This window comes from Nyctereutes procyonoides, unplaced genomic scaffold, assembly GCF_905146905.1.
Source record: "Nyctereutes procyonoides isolate TBG_1078 unplaced genomic scaffold, NYPRO_anot_genome, whole genome shotgun sequence".
Classification (NCBI taxonomy): domain Eukaryota; kingdom Metazoa; phylum Chordata; class Mammalia; order Carnivora; family Canidae; genus Nyctereutes; species Nyctereutes procyonoides.
The window spans coordinates 33,209,395-33,222,973 of NW_026575125.1; the positions used below are offsets into that span (position 1 = coordinate 33,209,395).

General features: G+C 35.7%; 1 protein-coding gene across 2 annotated transcripts in view; it reads right to left on the minus strand.

Annotated features, from left to right (window-relative positions):
• Window positions 1–312: 312 nt before the first annotated feature.
• The window catches only part of RPGR (retinitis pigmentosa GTPase regulator), a 50,567-nt gene continuing 37,300 nt past the window's right edge, over window positions 313–13,579 (minus strand). For both annotated transcript variants that reach the window (XM_055337719.1, XM_055337718.1), the window contains 4 exons: window positions 12,164–12,280; window positions 10,687–10,744; window positions 9,276–9,367; window positions 313–954 (listed from right to left, as the gene is read on the minus strand). In XM_055337719.1, the coding sequence (XP_055193694.1) occupies window positions 748–954; window positions 9,276–9,367; window positions 10,687–10,744; window positions 12,164–12,280 (474 nt within the window). In that variant the 3' untranslated portion in view covers window positions 313–747. The remainder of the gene's footprint in view (window positions 955–9,275; window positions 9,368–10,686; window positions 10,745–12,163; window positions 12,281–13,579) is intronic.

Sequence of the window (13,579 nt, forward strand, 5' to 3'; positions counted from 1 at the left end):
GTGCTATGGTGGTGAGCTGTGGCAGGTGAAACACTCCAGATCATACCACAGAATCTGCCATGTTTCTGTGCCACACTGTCTCCCTAAAGAAAAGAGTGGGAGGCAAAGAAATTTCAACAGTTTCTCCATGAAGACATTCTGTTTACACAGTGGCCCTGATATTTTCTTTCCTCAGAGGTAAATGAAGTTTGCATCTCTCAAAATTTTAAAAATAAACCGATGTTTTTTGGCCCCCATTCTGTCAACTGATAAAGAATTCCAAGTATCTCAAATTTCATTCATACTCACACATTTAAACAGTGGAACCGACCAGATATAGTTTATTAAAATATGTTCATTAAAAACAATTTTGACTCAGTTTTTAAAATTGCAATTACATTAAAAACTGTTACAGTGTCATGAGATTACAAATATTGCCTTATGAAATTATAAAGAAGTTGTTTGGTAAAAACTATGAATGTCTTAATTTAAACTTCACATATAAAAATATATATTTTATTCCAACACTGAACAGTTAAGGCCACAACACTTGAGGAGAGTTTGAGATACACTTATTTTGAAATTGCTCGTCAAAAATATTAGCATAAATAAATACCAAGACTGGTCATAATATTCAAATCAAATAAAACATATTATTAACTTATATCTTTAAAAGTTTGTTATCAGAAACTTTCTTTCAGAAGTCAAAATGTTTTTCAAGTATAAAATACAATGTGCTTGGTGACCACGGAAACATAAAATATATATTTATAGTATTGTACAAGATTTTGATCTTCTCTCCATATTTGGGGGTGAAGTATCCTGATGGTTTTGCCCCATGTGGTTCTGGTTGGCATCTTTCTTATTGACTTTAAAAGCTATTTGATCTCCTATTGGTTTTATCTCTGGGAGTGGCTCATTATTACTCTGCATACTTTTCTGACTCATCAATGACATCCTTTTAAAGAGGAAAATCTAGAAAAAAACCCACACACACAAAGAATTCATTTTAGTAAGTGAATAGTCACTTAATAGTACTTAGGGGGTATAATTCTCAACTAGTCTTAACATTATTTCATCACATCTTTACGGGGCACCATGTGTACAAAGGTACGTTTCTCCGTCTCCATCAGCCTCCTCTTTTACCACTGACAACCATGATTCCTCCCTGAAACAAACCCTTTTAGGGTTTAATTTTCAACACTATCAGTGCCTTGGTAATATATTTTTTTCTTTAAAGAGCAAATTCAGCATTGTACTTTGTTGTGTTGTTAAGAGAAAAAAAAGATGAAAACTAGGATATTCTGGAAGTGAACATACCTCCCATTCCTGTAGATAAGAACTGGCAAAATGTTAGTGCTGCCCAATGATGACTTTGGGAGCCCCAAGAGTCTGAATAGGCAGGTGGATATATGGCTCTGCTGCTCAGGAGGCCAGGGCTATGAGTAGACAGGAAACATCCAGAAAGAAGAAGGTATATGCCATAACCCAGGGACTGCAGGCAAGTGGAAAGGAGAGCAGAAGAAAAGAGACTGAGGACGAGCCAAGGGGGAGATGTAGGCAGAGGAAGAGGAGCTGGCACTGGGGAGAGAACTCTGTAGAAACAAGACCAGGAAAGAGAGGCACCTCAGCATTCAAGGGGGACCTGTATCAAGAAGGGAGTGCCCAATAGGGCACATACAGGAGAAATCCAGGAAGATGATGATGGAAAAGTCCCATTGGATTTTAGCCCTTTGAGGATGTAGCCAGAGAGAAAATCAGATTCCTGAAGAGTGACAATCATATGTCAGTTTTGACAAGATGCCAAAAACAAAAAATGGGTGAGGACTTGGCTCCTTTGGAAATCAAGATGATGTGAATAGAGCTGGCCTTTAGTCTTAAAGAATGCAGGGACTGAAGTGAAAAGTTGCAAACCAAGAAGTCAGAGTCTAGAAAAAGGGTCTGGGGACTAAAATGGGGAAACTTCTGTTTTGTTTCTGCTATCATAGAGAAATCCATATCTCAAAAAATTTGGCTACTACAAAATACCAAGAAATGCTGAATAAGTACAGAAAACATAATTTTATAATGTGTAAGTTTCACAGAAAACAAAATGAAGGGAGACCCCTATGGGCCAAAAAATGAAGAGAGAGCAATGAGATGGAATTTACTGATCTCACAACTTAGACTCATTTTGTGATGCATATCTGATCTCACAAAATGTGGAAAACTGGAACTGAGATCTGTCCACAAAATGGGGACCCTCTTAGAACTACGCCTTTAATGTAAGTCCACCTATAACACTGGGAGCTAACAAAATAACATGGCTCTCCTGGTCTAGGCTTGAGTGAAGGAGAACCGTATTTTCCTAATGAGAGGTTGGGGTTCCCATTTACTTATTAGTGTACGTGGGAAACCCCTAACTGGGAAATTAACTGAAAGTGGTCCTGCAATGCTAACACCCAGGGGAGCTAACAGAAACTAAGACAAATTCTCTATGGATAGATTTACCTTAATGGAAGCCAAAAAGGGGTTCCACAAAAAATCCCAGTTGAACATGAACTCAATCTGAATTTCAGAACACATAAGGAAACAAGATAGTACTAGAAAGTCAACCAGAGCAACAAACAGATTTAGGTTCCTAAGTCTGACATTGGAATAACTAAATATACAATATAAAATAAATATGCTTAAATTGTTTAAAGGGTCATGATAAAAAACATGAGCACAAAACAAGATACTAATTTAAGGGAGAAGAAATGTGTGGGAAATATCAGAAAGGGAGACAGAACATAGAGACTCCTAACTCTGGGAAATGAACTAGGGGTGGTGGAAGGGGAGGAGGGCGGGGGGTGGGGGTGAATGGGTGATGGGCACTGAGGGGGGCACTTGACGGGATGAGCACTGGGTGTTATTCTGTATGTTGGCAAATTGAACACCAATAAAAAATAAATTTATTATTAAAAAAATAAATAATGATTGATTTGAAAAAGAATCAAAATAGAATTTCACATTTCAAAATGTGAAAAATATAATCACTGAAATAAAGACACAATAGGTAGGTTGAAGATTAGTCTCAGCTGTAAAGAAACTATGGCATCAAAGAGCTCTGAAATACGAAAGCTCTGAAAGTCCTTGAAATATTACTTAGATGTGGACAATGGGAAGGTAACATTAAAAGAGATGGATAACAGAATGAAATGTTTTGTTTTTTAAAAAAAAGATTTTATTTATTTATTTGAGAGAGAGAAAGGGAGAGCATAAGCTAGGCGAGAGGCAGATGGAGAGGGAGGGGCACACTCCCCATTGAGTAGAGAGCCTGATGCAGGACTAGAATCCCAGGGTCCTGGGCTCATGATCCAAGCCGAATGCAGAAGATGTTTAACCGACTGAGCCACTCAGGTGCCCCAGAATGAAAAGTTCTGTATCAGAATTCCAAAGAGGAGTGAGGAAATATTCAGATATATAATGGATGATAATTTTCTTAAACTGATAAATGACTTGAATTCTGAGATTCAAGAGTCATAATGAATTAGAAGAAAGTTAAAGCAAAAGAAATTCCCACCTAGGCATTTCAGAGTGAACTTAAGTACATCAAAGATAAGCAATGTAAAAACCCAGCCAGGGAGAAAGGACATTAGATACAAAGTTATAAGTAATTATACCAAAGCAAATTTCTTAACAGGAACAATGGGAGAAGATATCAAGAGAAAATAATTGTCAACCAGCCGTACGAATTCATTTGTAAGTGAACAGAAACTGAAAAAGTTATTAACTACAAAATGAAATCTATGACAGGAACTTCCAAAGGATTTCTTCAGGGAGAAGAAAATGGATCCCAGGAAGGACACGGGAGATGTAAAATGGAATGGTGAGTAGGAAAATGGTATAACAAATAATGGTAACATTTGACTGGTGAAGCTAAAAAGTTAAAATACTGGATGCAATAACATGTAAAATGGGAAAAGAGGGGTGAGAGGAGAGAAAAACTCTTCTAAGATCTTTTTTTTTTTTTTACAGGCGCCCAGGGGGTTCCCACCTGCCCCGCCCCACGCCAAACCGGGGACGCGGGGGGGGGGGGCGCCTCTTCTAAGATCTTAGTATTATTTAGGGAAAAGACAGAAACATTAACTAGGTTTAAATTTTAGGTATGTATATTAAAAATTTTAAAGATAAAATCCAGCTCGTAGGCCATTTACAAGAGATTCGTTTAAAACACAAGTAAAAGAATGAAAAAAGATCTATCAGATGAGTGCTAACCAAAGGAAAGCTAGTACAGCTCTATTAGTAACAGATAATCGTTAGCATTTTTTTAGAGATAAGAATACAAATAGTAATATGATAGATTTAAATGTAACTGCATTAATGATCAGATTCAATATAAGCATATCAAAGAAATAGAAGAGTTAAATGCTCTAATTAAATAGCAGGGATTTTCAGATTAGATTAAAAAAGCAAAATCCATCTATATGTTGCCTAAATCAAATGCACTTCAAATATAAAATCACAAATGAGTTAAAAGTAAAAGGATGGAAAAAGATATAACAGGATAGCTCTAATCAAAAGAAAGCAAGGGTGGCTATATAACATCTGACCAAGTGGACCAGAGCAAATATTATCAGGGGTAAAGAAGTCATTTCATGATAAAGGAATCAATTAATTAAGAGAATATAACAATCCTACATGTTACATAACCTAATATCAGCTTTAAAACACATGAAACAAAAACTAATAGAAGTACAAGGAGAAATAAAAACTAATAGAAGTACAAGGAGAAATAGATAAATCCACAACTGTGTTTAGGGATTTTAATACCCCTCTCTCAATAATAGATATTATAAGTAGACAGGAAATCAGGAAGGATAGAAAATACATAAGCAATACTATCAACCAATTCAATGCAATTGACATTGATAGGACACTCCACCTAACAACAGCATGCTTCTCAACCTTCTCAAGTGCACATGAGACACTAACCAAGAAAGACCTGATTTGGGACCATAAACAGGTTTTGATAAATTTAAAAGGACTCAAGTCATACTAAGTATGTTCTCCAATCACAATGTAATTAGATTAGAAATTATATCAGAAACCTCTATGGAAAATGCCCAAATACGTTGAAATTAAAATAGCCCATAAGCCAAAGAAGAAATCAGAAAATATTTTGAACTGAATGAAAATGAAAACACAACCTATCAAGTACTTCAGGGGAAATTTCTGGCACAAAAAGACCATATTAAGAAATAGGAAAAGTTTCAAATCAGTGACCTCAACTTCCATGTTAAGAAACTAGAGAAAGAAGGGTAAATTAACCCAAAAGAAAGTAGAAGACAGGAAATTATAAAGGTTAGAGTGCACATAAAATATAAAACAATACAGAAACACTTGATGAAACCAAAAACTAGCTCTCTGAAAAGATCAATAAAGTTGATAAACTTCTAACCAGTTGATTAGGGAATAAAAAACAGAAGATATAAAATATATCTGACAAAATCTGTGTAAGACCTGTACACTAAAAACTACAAAACATTACTAAGAGAAATTTAAGACATCCATAAATGGAGAAGTATCTTCATGAGTTGGGAGACTTAATATTGTTAAGATGTTAATTATTCACAAATTCATCTGTAGGCTCCAAGGAATCTCAATCAAAATTTCAGCAGGCATTTTTTCAGGAATTGACAAACTGATTCTAAAAGTTCATATAGAAATGCAAAGGGCCTAGAATAGCCAAGACAAGTTTGAAAAATAACAAAGTTGAAGGACTAACACTTCCTGATTTCAAGACTTATTATGAAGCTATAGTAATCAGCACAGTGTGGGACTGCCGCAAGATAAGCAGATCAAAGAAACAGAATACATATTACAGAAATATGCCCACACATGGAAAAGTTAACTGATTTCTGTGAAGACAATTCAGTAGAAAAAGTCTTTCTTCAACATATGGTGGTAGAATGATCAGATGTACATATGAAAAAAAAAAGAATGAACTTCAGTTCATACCCTCACCATATAAAAAATTAACTTGGAATACTACTCAGCAACAGAAAGGAATGAACTATTGACATGCACGTGGATGGATTTCAAAACAATTATGCTGAACAAAGGAAGCGAAACAAAAAGAGTACATAGTGTAGGATTTCATTTATATACAAATCTAGAACTTGCATCACACAAATAATGTATGATGATCAAAGGAAGATCAGGGGTTTGCTGAGGATGGCAGGGGGCGCAGACAGGGGTCACAAAGAAGCACAAAGGACCCTCTGCCAATAATGGCACTGTTCACTCTCTTCTGATTATGGCTTCATAGGTGTATGCATACGTCAGAAGCAATCAAATTATATACTTTAAATATGTGTTGTTTAGTACATGTCAATTACGCCTCAATAAAACTCTTCTCTTTTTCAAAAAGCAGAGGAGTCATTATTGGGTAGCCTGAGAGAGACTGTCTCAGGTTTTAAGCTTGGGAAAAACAGACAATGACGGGAGATCATATGTATAATCTACCTCCAATTTTCCTCCTCACAATAGAGAATAAAGCTAACTGTGTAGCAGAGGTGAGTGTGCTTGTTTGTAGCTTGCAACCGTCAACAGAGCATGCCATCAGAGAAAAGGTAATAACTAAGAAAGGCAAGAATTCACAAGCATACTTTTTTGGTGGAGAAATTCTCATCTCAGCAACTTTTATTTATGGTAGTGAGAGTGCAAAGAAATCTATTGACTGTGAACTGGCATGGGGAACTATCCAGGGAGTCTGTCATGCTGCAGCTAGTTTCTGAGGGGAGGCACTGGATCTTTACCCTCTGTATCTGCAGCCTCTGGCCTTGTGCCTGACACATTAAGAGATAACCAATTAGTATATGCTAAGTAAATACATGAATAAACTAATTCTATAATGTAGAGAAATTATTTTTAATAGCTGAAAGTTTACTGCTTTTTTCCATTAGCTACCTTAGGTGGAAGCTAAGCCAATAACTCATTTGTCTTAGTGGCTAGCTGTGGATGCAAATAATCAGCAGTGGCTACAGTCTGGAAAAGTAGTATTTGATCATTTCTAGATATAACAATCACCTACCAAAAGATTTCTGCTGCCATAGGTTCTAACCTATCTGAAACATTTAAAATCACCAAAACAAAATTCAGTGGTGAATTGTTTTGTAGATGCCAAGAGTACAATTTTTTCTTTTCCTTATCTTTGCGGTGTCTGTCTAAATACCCAGGGGGTAGGGGGATGGGAATGCAAAATCTCAAACATATGTTTCCTTTGATATGAGTTAATGCATTATTTACTTTCCCAGCTTTAACAGCAGTTTGATTTGTTTGGCTTGGATGGTATAAATAGGTTAGACACACTGTAGATTAAAAAAGGTCATGTGGTAATGACTGAAAAAAAGTCTCATCTAAATCATCTATTTCCTTTTTAAAATATGCAGAATAATGGTATATTCTTTAAGTAGGAAATATATTTATTACTGCTTGGCTTTTAAAATATGATTTTCAATACTTTTTGTTTATTTTCTTTAACTGAGGACATGTGCATTTATTTACTGAAGTATATTTTTCCACTAGGTATAAATGAGAATTTAAGCAGAATCTAAGTTCAAGATTGAATTCTTCAGTCTGGCACCCACAGTCTGCTGTAGCCTGGCATCCTGGCCTGACCTCACCTTTGTCTCGCCTACTGGTGCCAGCACTTAGGAGCAGGCCACTCTGCCTCTCGCATGGCGTTTCTCCCCCAGCTCAGCCCTCTCTTCTAGTCCTGTGTATCCAAATCCTCTCGTCTATGGGAAATGCCATGCTGAAGACTAGACAGCCTGAAAAAGTCCTGAAACTCCATCAGGGTGTTCTAGAACGTTTTCATTCGGTCTGAGGTGTGTTTTGCATATTTTCCTCTGCTGCTTCATTTTTCCTCTTAGGTTCTTTTGTCTCCTGATTCCTCTACTTTTCATCTCTGTCCCTCATATTTCATTTTCTTTTTCAAAGTCTTTTCCTGAGCTCTTATAATTGGAAAAAAAGTCTTCACATGATTGCTATGAAGTATAGGAGAGTATCTGTTAAATGTTCTTCTCTACTAGACAGAGAATCTGTTCCTAACACTTGATGACACACATAATTCTAAGAAGAAGAGTAATTCTGAAGGATCCTTTGAACCAGATCACAGCTATCTCTTGGGTATGATAATCTAAACATAAGGCAATTTTTATAAAGATAAGAATACTCACAAAGTAATTTTTAGTAAAAGATAACAATGGGGGGACCTATGCCAAAATTTTCACTTGAAATTTCTTAAGTAATTCTGAAAGGAATTTCAGAGTGGCAAAAGACAGGCTGTTTACTACTCTAAGGTCTGCTCCTGGTTTTACCTTCATCCTGTCCTCTTTCTTACCTCATGTTTTAATAGTTCATTGTCGACCAAAAATATGTACTGAGCATTTACCATGTACTATATGTACCAGGGACTGTGCTACATGCTAAGGATTCCCTGGAAAGTAAAACAGAAAATAGTTTCTGTACCATAGAGCTGAAGGCCAGTGGTTGGAGAGAGTCATAAAGCAAATAAATGTACCTTTCACTATGCAATTGTCAATTATGATAAATACAAAGAAGGATTAGAAAAGGGTGTTATGTGAGAGAACAGTAAGGGGACGTAATTGATCTAAGTGCAGCTGGTCACAAGAGGCCTCTATGTGTAAATGACTACTTTAAGCTGAAACCTGAAGGCTGAACAAGAATTAACAAGGCCTTTCATTGATCTTTTCTTCCACATTTCCTTCTAACACTTCTACCTGGAAATGTGCTCTCATGATTACAGAAAGTTCTCCTGCAAATGGAAAGAGTAACTTCCAAGAAGAAACTTCTCTACCAGACTGTTAACAACTCCGAAACAGGTATCCAGCAGGAGAGGCTGAAGTAGCATGTGGTCATGTTTCCTAAGTACAAACACCTTTACTTTTGCGTTCATTCTATTTCTTGGTTTTGCCTTACTTTCTTCTAGACTCTTGTCATGATGATACTCTTAGAAGTTAAGCAAGAAAGTTCTTTTGTGTATCTTTTCCTGTAAGTTGAATCAGCATGAATGGAATTATTGAAAGGAACATGCTATTAAATTCTGGCAGGGCAACCTGACTCCATCTAAAGTCCAGTAAATAAATAGCTATGTTAAAACATGAAACATCTCTTGAAATTCTTTACATGTTTTGCGGCCATAAAAGCTCATATTAAGGAGATAAATTATGTGGATCACTGTATAAAAAGTAAAAAGGAGCATTCAATATTTGGTCTTAACACTAAAATGAAATATAAATTTCACTTACCTTCTTTGATTTTTTCACATCTTTATTTGGTGTTGATTCACTATCATCCAGGACTTCTGAAGAACTGCTCTTTGCATGATAATGCATGTTTCCTACAATAGGATACGTTCAGAAATATTTTTTCTAATTAATGTGAAAAAGAAAAGTCCCGATGCCCTCAGTGCAACTCTATCAACCTAGAATTATGGGGTAATACTAAAGAGAGCATACCACTAGAGAAGTGGATAAGGTCTACACTGCATATTTCTTGGAAGGTTGAGGCAAAAAAGTCCAGAATGACCTGACCAGTGTTGTAGATGTTTGCATGACCAGTGCCCAAATACAAAGGTAACAGTATTAGGAAATACTTCCATAAAATGTTATCTTTTTAAATTAACCTAGTAATAATTAAATTATTTGTACTCAAATGGACATGTTACTTTTTGGTATTCCAAATTGATCCACATGTTATATAAATGAATAGAAATCTTTGAAGTATACTCATGAAGCATATGCATTCTTTTAATTTTATATTATCAACTACTTAAAATCCTAATTTCTTTTTAACACTTTAGACTACATGCTAAGAATACTTAAAGACAATAAATATTTTAATATTTTGTTTAAAATATTCTAAGACTTACTACTCTCTGCAGAAGTTAGAAGGAAAAAAGTATTAAGGGAACTACTTACTCCTTCTGCCTAAGTTCAGAGATATCCACTACTCTGAATGGTTATTTTTAATGAGGACACAGCAAAAAAGCACACTTTGATGTGATGGTGTGGAAACATAATATAGGAATTGTACAGCAAAAACCAGATGACCTGGCTATAGAAAATATAGGTCTCAAGGGTAATCACAGTCCTCTCTATTCTGTGGCACCTGTTCTCTACAGCAACAGTTAGGCTTGGGAAAGGAGCTATCTTAAATGTCCACAATAAGATCAAAGACTCAGGTCTGAACTCTGGGGGAAATAATGGAATGGCCAGCTGTGGCTCCAGGCCAGCCTGGTCTTTAACAACAGGGTCTGGCAGTGCCCAACAGAGATATAAACTGAGATGTGGGACAAAAGCCCAACTTAATACTACTGGTTGAAAAGAAAAAAATGCAGTGCCATGAGTAATGTGAATATTTTATTTATTTATTATTTTATTTATTTATTTATTTATTTATTTATTTATTTATTTATTTATTTATTTTAGTAATGTGAATATTTTATATGAAGACACTGTGATGGTGATTAGTGAGAACAAGTATGCCTGTGGCATGTATTTCATATCTTGTCATGAGGCTCGTGCGACAGTAAAAAGAAGAAAATACATATGTGTTAGCTCTAATGCCTCAACTCCAGCACATGTGTGCATATGTATGCATGCATATATGTGTGCATGTTAAGGTTATCTGGATTTTTGAAGTTAAATGTGTTCATACCTTTTGGATTTTCATTGTATTCACAAATAGTTCGTTTCTCTTGTTTGGTTGTCTTGTCCTATAAATGATAAAGACACAATATAATAAAAAAACATAATTGTGATGGGCTAGAAAACGTCATTTTGGTTTTAGGCAAGGGTTCTGGAGTCAGCCTCTAGCTAACAACATAAACATGTGACTACTGCTTAATTTTGCTGGGCCTTTTCCTCAGATGCCAAGTGATCACTAATGTCCCTTCTAGCTTAAAATTTTGTGATTCCAAAAAGTTGTATGATTCAAGAATTCTACTCAAAGAAGATTCAGGAATGTTAGTTGGTATATGAATTAGTTCAGCATTTTACACTGTCAAAATGGAGTTTCAGGAATTTTGTGTTAAAGAATTTCAGGGACCACCCAAACTGGAACTCTTAAATATTCCTTATAAATCTTTCCCTCCCTCTGAAAGAAAACAGTAACTGCTAGAACATTTTTTTTTCTCAGAGAGAGGAAGGAGTCTTGAGAAAGGAATTAAGAAAAACAACCTTTTACAGCACAACCTCATTTTGTAAATTAAAAATACATGCACATGAAGCAATACACATTTTACAAGTGCACATTCAAATAAAAGGACAAGCAAGTGTCAGTGGTGTGGTTGTCTATATTATGGAAAAGGAGAACTATAAGGGAATCAATTTAAATAAAGAGGAGACTTGCACAGACCAATGATGCTAGTGATTCATCAATAAGAAGGTATGATTAACTCAGTGCTCTCTGCAAAAGGTACAAAAACTGAAAATGAAAACGATTCAATATAGTGTCATTCAGTTTGGGTTACTAAATTCCACACCTATGAAATTCACTCAGAGCAGTGTTAGCAAATGAATGATTTCAAACCTACCAACTGTCTCCTAATAGTGTCACTCTCCGACAAAACTGCCAAATTGGAAGAGATGTTTTTGGCATTCCTAGCTCCATGTTAAGGATGACTATACCTCTTTCTCAGTGATATCTCCTCCTTTTCCTCCTGTAATTCCTTTCTTCTACACCACATCTACAGAGATCCAATCACAGCCTCTAACACTGCTGTGAATAGCTTTCACTTGTCCATATATGTATAAACACACACGTGTATATGCATGCATACACACCCCATTTCTGCCACAAGTTTAGGGCTCCTGACTTTGTAATTTCATCGTTTCTCGGTTAATTTCTCAACAGTATATTACACTGGCACATATCAGTTGATTTCCACTCAAGCAGGGGACAGAATGCTACCAAGAAGTGTAGAAAGGGTGTTAGAAACAAAGTGACTCTGATTCATAAATTTGCTAAAGCTTTTCCTACAGCACATGAACCGAGCTATTCAGAGAAGTATTTCTGCTCCCAAAGAAAGTTGGATTCTGCCCTCTGCAGAGACCATGGAATCCATATGCTTGCTCTTAGGCAGGATCTCAGGATTTAAGCACATATCATCATACCTTTCCAGTGGTGTCAATACCTTTTTAACGGAGTTGTCACTGGCCACATCTGCTGGAACATTCTTCTTGCTTTCCAGATCTTCATCAAGTTCCTCAGCCATATCCTCTGGTTCTTCATCTTCTGAAAACTCATGATCCTGTGTCAAAATTGATAAGCAGAGAAGAGGTAAGATTTTCTTTAAAAAAAAAAACACAGAGATTTGATATTGCAGTCATGAATTTATAGCATCTCAAAGAACACACAGAATATGAATTCAAATATCAAAGGCAAAGAAATAAAATACTGCATAACCTATCATGCGTATCAAGTTACTATATTACCAAGGCTTTTATGCACATTGATCTATTTTAACATTTTCAACGACTAGGATTCCCAAAATTCTATTAGCATCTACGACAAGGTTAAAATGGAAAAAAAAAATGCTTTCTGAGCTGTCTCAAAAGAATGTTTTTCAACTTTAGAGAAGTTAAAAAGCTTTCTACTATAGCATTATAACATATCTATATATTATGTTCATTTTCCAAAACATGGGATTTAAAATCACTTCAGAAGTATAATTCACTGATATTCACAAGAGTTAAGTATAATTACTTACATTCCAGGAAGAAGATAAAGGGACATAGGCAGTTTAAGTGGTTTGCTCCTGGTTATTTAAAGCAGAGGGAAAACCAGAGGCAGAACTTAGTTCATCTGGCTCCTGTCCAATTAATCTAAATTATAAGACAGCCTGTCTATGGATTTGATAGACACAGTAAATCACGTAATACTAAGTATAGGTGGAAAATATTAGCTATATTCTTTATTCTATACTGAGGTTTTTTTTTTTTTTTGCAGTTTCGTATTTTGGGTGGAATACTGCTTATTTTTTGTCATTAAGAGATCAGGCTTCTTATTGGACTTTTTTCCTATGCTTTTCATGTATACACTTCACTAAATGTATAAGGGTCCCTAAAATAGGTGAGGCAGTAAGTAATCAGTGTCATTTACTCCCTTGAAGAATGTTTTTACAAAGTTCACCTCAGCCATATTTGCCTCATATGATATACATCCTTTATATTTTTTCAACATAGTAACTAGCTTCTCGTCATCACCTTCCTAGTTGCTGTTTAGCTAAGTGTGAGCTGGGCATCCAAAGGAACCTTTCAAAGGAACCTTTAATGGATAAGTTTGAAAATAATACCTCTCCTAATTAACTCATCTTTCTTCTGGCAAAAATACAAAATGTGAGAGTTCAGGCTAGGGAGAGAGTATGTTTATATTTCACACCTTAGTAACAGATTTAAGTGGCATCCTCAGGCCAATAGCACTAAGGATGTGGCCTAATAGCATTTTCCCAAAGGACAAGCAATCCAGAAGTGAAGCCTTGACTTAGGTTAAGCAAAGGGTCATGAGGTAGTACATGCAAGAGGGGAAAGGAAGAGAGGAAAACACAGTA